The 13,356-nt window shown below is 51.0% G+C and overlaps 1 protein-coding gene across 1 annotated transcript in view; it reads left to right on the plus strand.

Annotated features, from left to right (window-relative positions):
• The first annotated feature begins 2,051 nt into the window (after positions 1 to 2,051).
• LOC116737828 (pappalysin-2-like) overlaps positions 2,052 to 13,356 on the plus strand; it is a 123,714-nt gene continuing 112,409 nt past the window's right edge. The window contains exon 1 of the mRNA XM_032591706.1: positions 2,052 to 3,454. Coding sequence (XP_032447597.1) covers positions 2,566 to 3,454 — 889 coding nt within the window. The 5' untranslated portion in view covers positions 2,052 to 2,565. The remainder of the gene's footprint in view (positions 3,455 to 13,356) is intronic.

Here is a 13,356-nt window from a genome sequence, read left to right on the forward strand (position 1 = left end):
TTCCTTTCCTTCCTGGCGTTTCTCCCTCTCTCTCCTCTCTCTTTCTCTCTCTCTCTCTTTTTCTCTCCCTCCCTCCCCCTTCCCGCTCCCTTGCCCTGTCCTTCTCTCTCTCCCTTTCCTGTGCTTTTCTGTCTTTCTCTACATCACCCTCTCCTCCCTTCCAAAGCCCCAGACTCTTTTGAGCTGCTTCATGGTGGTTGGGGGCAGGGGGGAGGGCAGTAAAAAAGAAGAAGAAAAAAGGACTAAGTCAGAAGGAGTGAAGGGAGATAGGAAAATGAGAAGAGGAAAAAAGGCAGTCTGGGAGCGAGGGATTTCTGTTGAGTAATATCCACGTGCCTGAACTGATCTCCTCTTTGGGGACTGACTTTGAGGCTCCAGAGGTTGCTGCAAAGGGGAGCTGGGCATGCCAGGGAGCGGGTGATTAGGGCACAGCACTCTGAAAGCAAACGAGTCAGTTCTTAGCAGGGGTAGAGGAGTTTAGAAGGCGGTGAGGAGTCTCAAGGCAAAAGAGGCAGTGCGATCGTACTCCAAAGTATGTGGGCTGCGTGTTTTATGTGTGGGCAACACAAGCAGGGGGTTTAGAACCGTAAGTAATTTTTCTTAGTGAATGAAGGACCCAGTCTGTTTCTCTCCCTGTTCTGTACCCACCTGTGGTCAAACATCCTCACCTGTGTCAAGAATTCACAACCATGCTCTCGGTGTGCACATATGTGTGTGAGTGTGCATACACACGTACATGTGTTTGGGGGGTGGGACTCCTTGAGATAGCCTGCCTCGAGGCAAGCATTATTACAGAGGCTGGAGACATGTTATTTACTTCCCCAGCCTATCCATTCATTGGAAATCAATTGGAAAAAATAGCTGCTTGGGTTTAGCTGTTCATTTTTGTAAATTACTTATTTTGAGCATCTCATTTGCTTATTTGCGCACTCGGCATATGGTGACTTTTGGTAACTTCAGAGTGAGGAACTTCGGAGAGAATAGGAAGATCTACGGAGTACGATTCATGGCATTTCCATTTAATGCTTCTTAGGTCAGATGCGTCCATTTCTCCTTTCTCCCAGTGTCCAGTGTAAAGTGAATTTGGGGCATTGTTCTTTTGAATCCCAAATGATTGAAATAGGAAAAAAAAATACAGGAGGCTTGTGGCAGAACAAAAGAGAGAGAAGCAAGTGGTCCCTGAGAGGCTGGTGGGGGGTTATTAGACAGTAAGCAGATCTGTTCACAACACGTGTGCAAGTGTGTGTGTGTGTGTGTGTGTGTGTGTGTGTGTGTGTGTGTGTGTCTGAGGGAGAGAGAGAGAGAGAATACACACCAAAAAGACTGCTCCAAGACAGTATTGATTGTTATTGATTGTGTAGGCTGCGGCTGCTGGAGGAGAAAGCCCGAGATGTTTACCGGGGAAACCGGAAGTCATGCCTGTCCCCAGTGCCTCAGTGAGGTGGAGAGGTTGTCAGGAGGAAGGAGGGGCAGGGAGGAGGTGGAGTGATACATCGAACTTATTAGCTTTGACATCATCATCGTCTTTAAATGAAACAAACAAGACGATAATTACAGGCAGAGGGAGAGGAAGAGAGGAGAGCAGGAGGCACCAGAGAGAACAGGTCCCCTGAAGTACATGCTCTTGTGCCTCTCTTTCCCATCTTCCCAGGGACCCACGAGACTCCCAGAAGGTGAAGTCAAGGGCTGTCAGACTCATCAGGTTATTAGGACACCAGACTGGCTTCCCCAAGGAGAACTTCACGGAGACTTACAACATACCAACAAGTTGGAAGGGGATTAGAAAACCTTCACCACTCCACACGCCCAAGCACCGGGCTGAGGGAAACACTGTGACCTGCACAGGCAGACTGGCAGCTGGATGGGCATCTGGCTGAGGAGGACATCTGGAGAGCAAAAGCTAAGTACCAGCTTGGAATTTTGTGCCCCCAGAATCCTTTTGCATTTTTAGAGAATAAGCATCAAATTCTGTGTCTCTGTATGCAAGTTCTTCTCACGATTTGTTTGAAGGTTGCTCTATCTTAGGTTAAGGGCTACAAAAAGAACGTATCTCCTAGGGAAGGAAGAAGGAGAAAGCCATGAAAATTAGAAGATCAGCGTCCTTTGAATGACTTCAGGTAGCGAGGGGTATGTGTTGGTGAGGGAGTGTGTGTTTGAGAGGGACTTGGCTCACCTCCATCCGTGGGTCCCTCCTGTAGTATCAGCGAGGGGAGGGGCCGGTGAAGAAGGGACAGAAAAAGAAAGAAACCTGAGCCGAGTGGGAGGAGGTTCAGAGGAACCCGGAGAAATGAACTTCGTGCTGCACGGACTAAACTAGAGCCAGGAGAAGCAGGTCAGGGGAGGAGGGAGAGGGCAGCACAGCTCACGCAGCACAGCGCCCCACGCAGGGAGCCGGAAGACGCACTCCCTGGGTGCTGCTGCTTCTGAAAGTTTGGTCCCTGAACGAAAACAGTTTCCCCGGTGACTGCGAATCCACTGCTAGCCGTCTCCTCCTCTTCTCCCCCATCACTCCGGTGTGGTACCCAGAAGTTGACTTCTGGTTCTGTGTAAAGAGCTGGGGGAGGTATGATGGGCCCAAAGATCCTGAGAATAAGCCTGGTGATTCTGGCCGGGTGGGCGCTCGGCACTGCCGGCTCTGAGCCGGGCTGGACACGCAAGAGGTCCCTGGCTCAGAGGGGACGCCTGAACCAGGTGCTGTCAGAAGGAGAACGCTGTTGGCTGGGGGCCAGGCCGCCAAGACCCAGAGCCGCTCCCCAGCATCATCTTTTTGGGGTCTACCCCAGCAGGCCTGGGGACTACCTGAGGCCCTACCCCGTGGGGGCGCAGGGAACCCGCCCCACGGGACGCAGTGAGCCAGCTGCCGCAGGGGCTGCGAGCCCAGCTGGAGGTGTGGGGCTGAGGGGCACAGCTGAGCAGCCAGCCGCCTCGTGGGACAGGGATGGTCCCGCTGGGCGGTCTGAGCTGCGGGGAGACGATGACACTTATCTTGGTGATGGAGGATCCAAGGAGTCTCTAGGTGAGGCTGGGACTCGCGAACGCTCGGCCACGGCTGCCACGGCTGCTACCACCTTCGTGGGCCCAAAGGAACCCAAACCAGAGACCCAAAGCAAGGGCCGGGCCAAGACCAGGCGTCGTCGCCAGGTGGTGAAGGGGCAGGTAGGGGCCGTGCAGGGAGAGCCTGGTGTCTCTCCCCAGCGTCTCCGGCCGCGGCCGAAGCATCCCCTTGTGCACGGGGTCAGAACGAGTCCGTCGGAGGACGGCATCCAGAAGGGTGGAGGGGACCCCTCCTGGGAAGCAGAGTCCCAGGGAGGACTGCCTGTCTTGTATTTCTCCGGGAGGCGGGGGCGGCTCCTGCTGCGTCCAGAAGTGCTGGCTGAGATTCCCCGGGAGGCGTTCACAGTGGAAGCCTGGGTGAGACCGGAGGGAGGACAGAACAACCCAGCCATCATTGCAGGTAACAGCCCACTCCTGGGCTCTCCGTGGTTTTTGGGGGACGGCTGGCTTCACGTTTGACAGGGTTAGGTGAAGCGGGCACAGAGAGGAAGGGGGCAGGGGCAGGAAAGCGGGGAAGAGGTGGCCAGGGAGAGAGGGGGAAGGGCTCTTATTCATCAGCACGGCCGGACTCCAGACATCATCTACGATAATGACTCTAACCACAAGAGCATTGTCCCAATGAGTATTGATCTCCTGTGGTTCTGTACATGGATGGCGCTTGCACTTAGCAGACCTTCGGCTCACTCCCTACCCCTCCTTAAAGGGGAAGGTCTCTGGGTCTTTGTCAATGGGGAAGAGGTATCGCCCTCTATTTCCTGTAGCCTGGGCACCTTTGATGCTGCACGTGAGGACGTGAGGACAAGGACCCGTGCAGTGAGCCAGGCCCGGGGTAGTGGTAGGGGGTGCCGGGCCGTGGGAGGGGCAGGGCTGGGCTGCGGGAGGACAAGGTTGCCAGGTGCACAGCCATAAATCCTGGCAGTTCCCCTTGCTTGGAGCAGCCCTGGAACTTTGCAGAAAACCACTATCTGGCCCGGGTCCTGGCATCCCTGTTGCCTGTCCTAACAGTCACGTATCCAGCCTGAGAACAGCAGGGTCTGCTGGAAAAGGTGGGCACTCCCACGCCAGGCCGCTGGTGTTGTTTGAGGACGTAATAAGGAACCGTGTAGAACTCTATGGTTTTGGTCAGAGGTAACATCTCAGAACTCTACCCGTATGTATCTTGCACTATACCCAGATCTTGGCTTTCACGGAAAGTCACCCAGAAGGACAAAGAAAAGGATGGCATTAGGAACAACTATTCTGTGGCCTTGCTGAGGTTTCCAGCAAGTGGTGGGAGTTAGACCTGTAGGTCACCGTGTACGGTCTCATTATCCCTTTGGGTGCCCCCCATGATAGAGCCTCACACCAGGCTGGGCACATAGTGGATCCATTGTAATCTCATTAGTTTGTATCATCTACGATGCCCTTTGATGTTTGCCAGTCCTGTTTGCATCGATGGGGAAACCAAACCACGGGAGGTGTGCCAGACGCAGAGCGGGAGCGGAACCCCTGAGCTCCTGAGGTGCTTGACAGCTCCCCAAATTAAAAACTTCTCAGGTTGCCGGATGCCTACAAATAAGTTTCAGCCTGGAGAAAGAAACCTGGAGGGAGGGAACCTCTTTCAGTGGGGGTGTTGCTGGAACATCCCTTCTGGACACGCTGTCTCCCCCTCTTTGGCTGCAATTTCTCCTTTGGAAGCCGGGATTCCCAGACACTGAGCACTCTAGAGTCTTGTGGTTTTGCTTTATTTTAGTTTTGGGTGGGAGAGGGGGCGAGAGGAGGGAAGAGAGAAGGGGCTGGGCTGTGAGATAGGTGGTGGCAGAGAGAGAGAAGGAAATCCTTATTCTGGGGCCAAATGGAAGAAATAATGAGATGATTATCTGATCAGAGTTGGCAGCTTCACACCTTTTCCCAGATGACATCTTCTTGCTGCCTCATCTCGCTTCCTAGTGCCCATCTGCCAGGGAACCTGTGCTTGCAGTCTAGACCGAGACCCACGACTCCGCTTCCCCCGCCTCCTGCAGTAGCCACGGAGGGACCTGGGATCAGTTCCCTGGCTGTGAAGAATTAGAGAAGGCTCCAACAGGAATATATGAGCGAGGCTCTCAGAGACCGTTGCTTTCAGTTATTAAAACCCAGAGCTGAGGGAACAGATTCAGGCCTGTGGGTGCCTGCCCTCTGTCCTATCCCTTCCGTGTCGTGTCTCGTGCTCTGCAGAGAGTGGCATCCTGAGCTGATTCCAGTTCCGGCGCTCCGTGGGGCACGTCCCCACGAGCCCCCAGTGCATCTCCCTCCCTCGCCCACCTGTCCACCACCAGCCACTCTCCCTCCTCAAATGCCACGGCACACACACCCCGATCCTTCTCCGAAGTGCCCCTCTGAACTCCCTCACATCCCCAAGCATGTAAAATTAGGCAGGAAATCTTTTGCAGACAGTGTAGCCTCTGGGGCTTCTCCCTCTTGAAATCAAAGTGGACCCCTGTGGTGTACTGGTATTTCCCCTTTAGGTCCACACCAGGAAGGTTGAGAGCAGGGACTACCCAGGTCTAGCTCCTCTCCACCTTCTGCCCTCTATCTTTCTTCAGAGTTGTGCACATCAGAACATCTTCAGGAAAGATTTACGGTAAAAGTCTGGGAAAGATGGGGGCTGGGAACGACGCCTTCCTTCTTTAGGATTTTAGCGGCCGGGCTCCCGAGGGCATAGGCGTCTTTGTCTACTCACTGTGCTTAGCTCCTGTGGGCCCTGGCTGAGAGACACGAGGTGGCCAAAGGAAGGCCTCCTTGGGGATAAAGGTCTCTGATTGGTTCTAACTTGCTTACTCCTATCAACAGACCAGGCCATCTCCCCTCTCTTACCCAGCACTGGCCCTGTGGTAGGTCACTGCCTGTACCTGGGCCGGTGGGCCTTCACGTGTGCAGAATAACAATTAGATCGTGTGCCTGGGAGCTAAACGTAATTCAGCCTTTGAAGTTCTGCTGCACCACTGAGGATAATCTGAGGTGCTAGAAGACTTGACTCCCATGCTCTTTCCCAATGGCTCTCAAACCTCAGCTTCTACCCACTTAGCTCCCAGTTCTTAGTCTCCCAAACTTGGGGCATTTTCCGTTCAGCAGAGACATCAAGCCATTCAGCCACACTGGCCATGGTGAAGGACCCCCCCCCCCCCCCCCCCCCCGGCTCCCGCCCCGCCCAAGAGATGTGGGACCTCAGGGAGTACTTCGCACGCAGGGCACTAGGTGGCAGTGTTGCTTCACGCACAGGAGAGGAGGCGGCTCCAGGGAAGCCACGTAGTGGGGAATGTGTCTGGTTTCTTGGGTTGGTGCCCCTGCCCTGGCCTCTGGGTTGTCTTGTTTCATCCCCTCCCAGGGTGTTGTTGGTAGGCATCCCTTAGGGTCGGCTTCATGCAAGTATTTTTTTGCAGGACCTGTGTGATAGGGCTAAGGTGGCATTTTGGGGGTTATGACCACCCTGCACTTGTAGCAACTAGTAAAGAAAACAAAATCAACTGGAGTTACCTCCCCCTCCACCCCAAACTCCCACGTTCTTCCAAAATAGGAAGTTGAACTCCAGAATGGATTGCCGGAATCCTTTTATTTACGGCCAAGGGCAATGCAGGCCTCAGCCTTCCGGTGCTGAGCTTCTCTCTGGCCCCTAAAGGGGCGTGATGGTGCCGACTCCCTACCCCCCACCCCAGAGGTAGGCACCCCCAAAGTTGCCTGTTGCCTGTGCTCTGAAGCAGGGCAATGGAGACCTAGGAAACGGGCGTGTGCAGCTACTCCAGCATAGAGGCCTCCCTAAAAGTCACTTCTCAAGGGCCTGGCAATTTAGGGGACGTGGGGCCAAGGAGGAGTAGCCTGAGGTCAGGAGCCCATTTGGTTGGACTTTTGGAACTCAGCAGTGGACAGAAGCCAAATTCTGTCCCGTCCTGATGAAATCCTTAAGCTCCAGCACCCACCCCTGAAACCATCCTGTTCCTTTCCCTCCTTCTCAACTTCCTTTCCCCTCCTTCAACCCCAGCGTACACAGAAGAGAGACTTTTAATAGGTTCCTCCTCACCCATAATTGATTTCAAATGTTCCCTGCAGTCGCCCAGCTGAGTAACCACCTGCAGCTCCAAGTTGTAGGAGACTGAGTCAGTAAGTCCATGGCAGGATTAGAGCCCGGGCCCACGTTTCTTCATTCAACAAATATTTACTGAGCGCCTTGCCATGCAAAGCCCGGCAGGGCACTGTAGGGAATACAAAGATGTCTAAGAAACTGTCCCTGACTTGAAGACCTATCTTCCTCCTCTGAAGATCCAAGTTTCAGAGCATATCCCAGTACAGAACTGGGGAGTCAGACCGGCCTGGCCTCAGATCCCACTTCTGACACTTACCAGCGCTCTGTTCTCGCAATCCGTTGAACTGATTGGAGCCTTGGTTTCCTCACATTGAGAAATGAGATAATGTCTTGCGTTGTTTACATAAGTCATATATGTAAAGTGCCCAACACGGGGCTTGGCCCATGGTACTTATGACATAGTATTAATAGCGGGAGAGAGTCACCACTAAGCGCAGTGGGCATGAACCTGCTCATCTTTGGTTCTACCCACTAACCTGTAATTTTTCCTTAGGTGGGATGTTAACTTTCACTTCTTAGGAATTTAGTGAGCTAATCTGTGAGACAGGAATGATGGTAAATAGGAATTTTCACAAGATGGTTTCAAGATGATTGAGAACACTAGAATCAGATGCTTAAAAGAACTCTGTTTTTTAAAATCATGTGTTCTTTTTAGCTTGGGCAGTACTATTTTGAATGAACTGGACAGTGGCACTGAAGCTTCTTTGGCATCCCAAACCTTTTGGAGAATCTGATGAAAGCTGTCCTTACTCCTCAGAAAAATGTACATGTTCACATAGTTGACACAACTTTCAGCCCTTTTTGGGTTTTCTTGAGGGCTAGTGTCTAACTGGCCTTGTTTAGGCACCTTGATGACTCTGTGTTTTGTTTTGAATGACATCTAAGAAATGCGGTTTCACGGGATGCTAAGATACCCCCTTCTCCCAAGAAGGGAGCTGCATCCTCAGGGTAAGAAGTTTCATTGTGCAGAGCACGGAGCTTCACAGAAGACAGGTTCCCATACGCAGAAGTGTCAGTGTAGACGTGAAGAGAATTTAAAAGGGCCATATGTGCTCTGTCCCCCTTTATCCAGTCTTAATGACAGGGGAAGAGCTACATACATACCTTTCTCAGAGCTCCTCTGAGAATGAGGAGTCTGTGACCATCTCCCTCAGCTGCCTCTTCGTATGTGACAATAGCAAAGTCGGAGTGTTTGCCCTCATGGGACCCTAAGGAGTTACCCATTTCCTTCCACATTATAGCCCTGCTCCCTGGACCGGGACCCAGATGTACAGCAAAGTTATAGCACCCCTACCCTTTGCATGGAAGAGCCATGGACGCACGTGCCGATGACAGTCCCTGGTGGTGGGTTTGCCCGCCTTGGCGAGGACGAGATACCTGAGCGTGCTTGTGTGGACGAGGCATGTGCCCTGATTGTTGTAAGTTAGCATCTGCCCATGGGGACTTTGTATCTTGTGCCTGTATGCCCCTCCAGAAGGGAGGCGACGTCTAGTGTGAGAAGTGAAACGGGCTGTTACTCCGTCCCTCCTTTCACTGCTGCCTGCTGAGCCCCCTGGCCATGCAGCCTTCCCGATTCCCTGTGTGAGGGTGATCTCTGCTTCCCCACTTCCATAGCCCTTCGGGTGTGGTTTCCTGGGGGCACACATTGCTTCCTCCCTCGTTAGCTCTGGCACATGTCTCGTTTCTATCTGCCGAAATTTCCTCAGGAGCCAAACTCATGTCTGATTCACTTTTGCCATCCCCAGATATCCAGCACGGTGTTAGGCTGTCACTTACGTTTGCAGGACACGTAAGGTAGACATTAGATTCCTGGACACCCATTAGGGATGAGAAAAATGGTGAGAGGAACTTCCTGAAACCGGCGGCTCTTTGGAGAACGGGGCCGTGGCTCTCAAATTTCGCTTTTGCTGACTATAGAGGTGCGTCAAGAGCTTGGGAGAGGAGCTGCCGGGTGCGGGGCCCCCTCCCACCTTCATGGGAGCAGCCCCTTTCTTCAGGCAGGGTTCCTCAGCCCGAACAGTAGCCTTCCACCAAACCTCCCTTCCCTCTTTCCTTCCTTCTGGGTCAGACTGGCAGCATGGACTGATGGCTCCCCCAGCCTTTTCAGGCTCCCATCCTATTCTCTCTCGTAGTTGTCGCCCCTAATTAATTCGTCGTACATCGATCCCATCTTCGCACCTGCTTTTTGCACTGACGCAGCTAACTAACACAAATGCAGATTCTGATTCAGTAGGTCTGGGGCAGCCTGAGATGCTGCATTTCTAACAGACTCCTAGGTGATCCTGCTGGTGTGGGGACCGTATTTAAGTAGCAAGACTCTAGACTTGTGAGTCTAGAGCAACGGTCAGCAAGCTTTTTCTGTAAAGGAACAGTAGTAAATGGCTTAGGTTTTGCAGGCCATACTCTGTTGCGGCTATTCTGTCATTAGAGTAAGGGAGCGGCCTCGGACGATCTGTAGATGAACGAATGTGCCTGTGTTTCAGTAAAACTTTATTTACAAGAACAGGTGGCAGGCCAGAGTTTGCTGCCCTGTGGTATTAAGGGCACTCCCTGTATGCCGTCTGTCTCCCACAGCCCTCTGTTGCTTTGCTTCCTAGCTCTGTGCTGTCCAGAATAATACCAACCGAGGGGCTATGGCAGTATCCACACCTTCTTTTCAAGTAAAAACAAAACTTCCCAGAGATTTCCTTCCCACAGGCAACAAGTCCTGCTAATTTCTTGGTCTGAGCATTCCAGGTGGAGTTTATAGTGACTTATTTTCTATTTGAAAAAATAGCATCGAAATATAACTTCTATATGTCACGTTTAAACTCTACAATTAATGGTTTTTCTTTTTTAAGAATTGGGAGACTTTTATCAATCTAAGTTTAGAAGGTTTCATTCTACCCTGAAGAGACGCTGTCGCCCTTCACAGTCACTCCCCATCTCCCTCCTCACCTTCCCTTATCCACCACCACCAGAGACACCGCTAATCTCTTTTCTGCCTCAACAGATTTGCCTATTCTGGGCGTTTGGTATCTGAACCTGGCTTCTTTCACTGGAGGCTGATCATGTTTAACATGTGCCAGAGTTTCATTCCTTCTTATTTGCTGAGTAATAGTCCGTAGATCTGTCACACTGTGTTCATCCATTCTTCGGTTGATGGACACTGTGGTGGCCTCCACTTCTCGGCCACTGAGAACACAGCTGCTATGAACGTTGTGCACAGGTGGACTTCCGTTTTTAGTTCTTTCGGGTGTATCACTCTGTGTTTACCATTTTGAGGCACTGCCAGACCACTTTCCAAAGTGGCTGCACCATTTTGCAATCCCCAGCCATGCGTGAGGGTTCGGTTTTATATTTCTGACCCTCGAAGTGAAAAGGGTTCCTGCGACTTCACTGATGATTAGGGCCGTTGCTTACATCTGATGGCACCTGGTGGTCCTTGAGAACTGTGCTGTTGTCCAGGTAGAGACACCTGGATTCTGGTGCTGAGGTCTCTGCAGTCACAGGGAACCCTTACTGGTGGAGGCGGATGCTGTCTTCAGGCTCCCTCCTCCAGCTTCTCAAGGGCACCCTAAAGTGGCCCTTTCTTCCCTGAACCCAGCTCTGCATGAAAGGAGCTCTCCTTTGGCCTGAATTGCGTTGCTTTCTAGTACTTTCCACACACACACACACACACACACACACACACACACGAGCCCTAAATTACATGCACATGGGGAACATTCAGGCCCCCAGCAGGCATAGTACATCAGACTGTGATGGGGCAGCACCTTCAGAAAGAAAAGGAGAAGAGAAACAGAGGAGGAGGAAAAATAAAGCCCGTATGGCTCCCTCACAATGCCCTGAACTTTCTCTTGGGTTCCAGCTTTGGGTTCATTGCTGTCACCCTGTGAGCCATTCTGTTCAGGGCCTAGTGTCTGACTCACAAGGGGCAGATTTGGGGCTTAGGGGCCGCCCAGGTATCTGTTGGGGGAAGGAGAGTCACTTCCCAGTGGTAGCACAGAGGAGTTTCCTCTGAGTACGACCATGTGACCATCCTCCTTGTCACACTCCAGCGTCAGTGCCTGACCCCTGTTATTATCAGTTATTATTAGGGCCTTTCCTGTCCTCACCCGCAGCCTTAAGTTAGTGCCTCTTAGCCCTTTTACGATCTCAGGGAGACAAGATCCTGAGGACGGGCTTTGAGTGACCTGCACGGTGCCATTAGCCGCTCTCTCCCCGTCCTCTGTTAGCCGTGTGTCCTCTCCCAGTTCTCAAGGATGACCCGAAACCCATGGGGACTCTTGGCATTGCCCTTGGCTGGAGCACAGGTTGTCAAGTTGGAAATGCTCAGGAGTGTCAGGGCTTGGAACCAGGAATCCCCTTTGGCAGCCCAAATAAACTCATCCGCTGTTTGTCACCTGCAACACTTTGTCCTTCCTCTCTGCTCTATCCTTCACGCTCTTCTTTATTGTTCCTCTGCGGCTGCCCCTCAGAGTCATTCAGAAATGTGTGCTCTTGGCTCCTTCTTGTTCCCATCGTAGCCTGCTCCTCAGGGAGGCGCCAAATAAAGAGGAGAGGGAGGCTGCACCTTAGTTTGGATTCTGAACGTCCGTTAGCTTCAGTTCCTGATGCCATAAACAGATACATAAACTCCATGCTTCTGCTCTCCAGTACATGGAATCTGGTTACTCTCAGGGCTCGTTGCATCATACACACCGTGACCCTGGCACCTTCCAGAAAGCATATCTTAGGCTAAGTTTGTGTCCGAGAAGTAACAACATCCTCTCTTTCCCATGTTCACTGCCTACTTTAAAACAATCCTGTTCTTTGAATTTATTTATTTATTCAGGGATTTTTAAAAACTTTTTTTTAATGAAATTTATTGTCAAATTGGTTTCCATACAACACCCAGTGCTCATCCCAACAGGCGCCCTCCTCAATACCCATCTCCCACTCCCCATCAACCCTCGTTTGTTCTCAGTTTTTAAGAGTCTCTTATGCTTTGGCTCCCTAACATTTTTTTTTCTCGTTCCCCTCCCCCATGGTCTTCTAATAAGTTTCTCAGGATCCACATAAGAGTGAAAACATATGGTATCTGTCTTTCTCTGTATGGCTTATTTCACTTAGTGTAACACTCTCCAGTTCCATCCACGTTGCTACAAAGGGCCATATTTCATTCTTTCTCATTGCCACATAGTACTCCATTGTGTATATAAACCACAATTTCTTTATCCATTCATCAGTTGATGGACATTTAAGCTCTTTCCATAATTTAGCTATTGTTGAGAGTGCTGCTATACACATTGGGGTACAAGTGCCCCTATGCATCAGTACTCCTGTATCCCTTGGGTAAATTCCTAGCAGTGCTACTGCTGGGTCATAGTATAGGTCTATTTTTAATTTTTTGAGGAACCTCCACACTGTTTTCCAGAGTGGCTGCACCAGTTTGCATTCCCACCAACAGTGCAAGAGGGTTCCCGTTTCTCCATGTCCTCTCCAGCATCTATAGTCTCCTGTTTTGTTCATTTTAGACACTCTGACTGGCGTGAGGTGATATCTGAGTGTGGTTTTGATTTGTATTTCCCTGATGAGGAGCCACGTTGAGCATCTTTTCATGTGCCTGTTGGCCATCCGGATGTCTTCTTTAGAGAAGTGTCTATTCATGTTTTCTGCCCATTTCTTCACTGGGTTATTTGTTTTTCGGGTGTGGAGTTTGATGAGCTGTTTATAGATTTTGGATACTAGCCCTTTGTCCGATATGTCATTTGCAAATATCTTTTCCCATTCCGTTGGTTGCCTTTTAGTTTTGTTGATTGTTTCCTTTGCTGTGCAGAAGCTTCATGAGGTCCCAATAGTTCATTTTTGCTTTTAATTCCCTTGCCTTTGGGGATGTGTCAAGTAAGAATTGCTGCAGCTGAGGTCAGAGAGGTCTTTTCCTGCTTTTTGCTCTAGGGTTTTGATGGTTTCCTGTCTCACATTCAGGTCCTTTATCCATTTTGAGTTTGTTTTTGTGAATGGTGTAAGAAAGTGGTCTAGTTTCATCCTTCTGCATGTTGCTGGCCAGTACTCCCAGCACCATTTGTTAAAGAGACTGTCTTTTTTCCATCGGATGTTCTTTCCTGCTTTGTCAAAGATGAGTTGGCCATACGTTTGTGGGTCTAGTTGTGGGGTTTCTATTCTATTCCATTGGTCTATGTGTCTGTTTTTGTGCCAATACCATGCTGTCTTGATGATTA

Source organism: Lynx canadensis, chromosome F1 (genome assembly GCF_007474595.2).
Source record: "Lynx canadensis isolate LIC74 chromosome F1, mLynCan4.pri.v2, whole genome shotgun sequence".
Lineage (NCBI taxonomy): Eukaryota > Metazoa > Chordata > Mammalia > Carnivora > Felidae > Lynx > Lynx canadensis.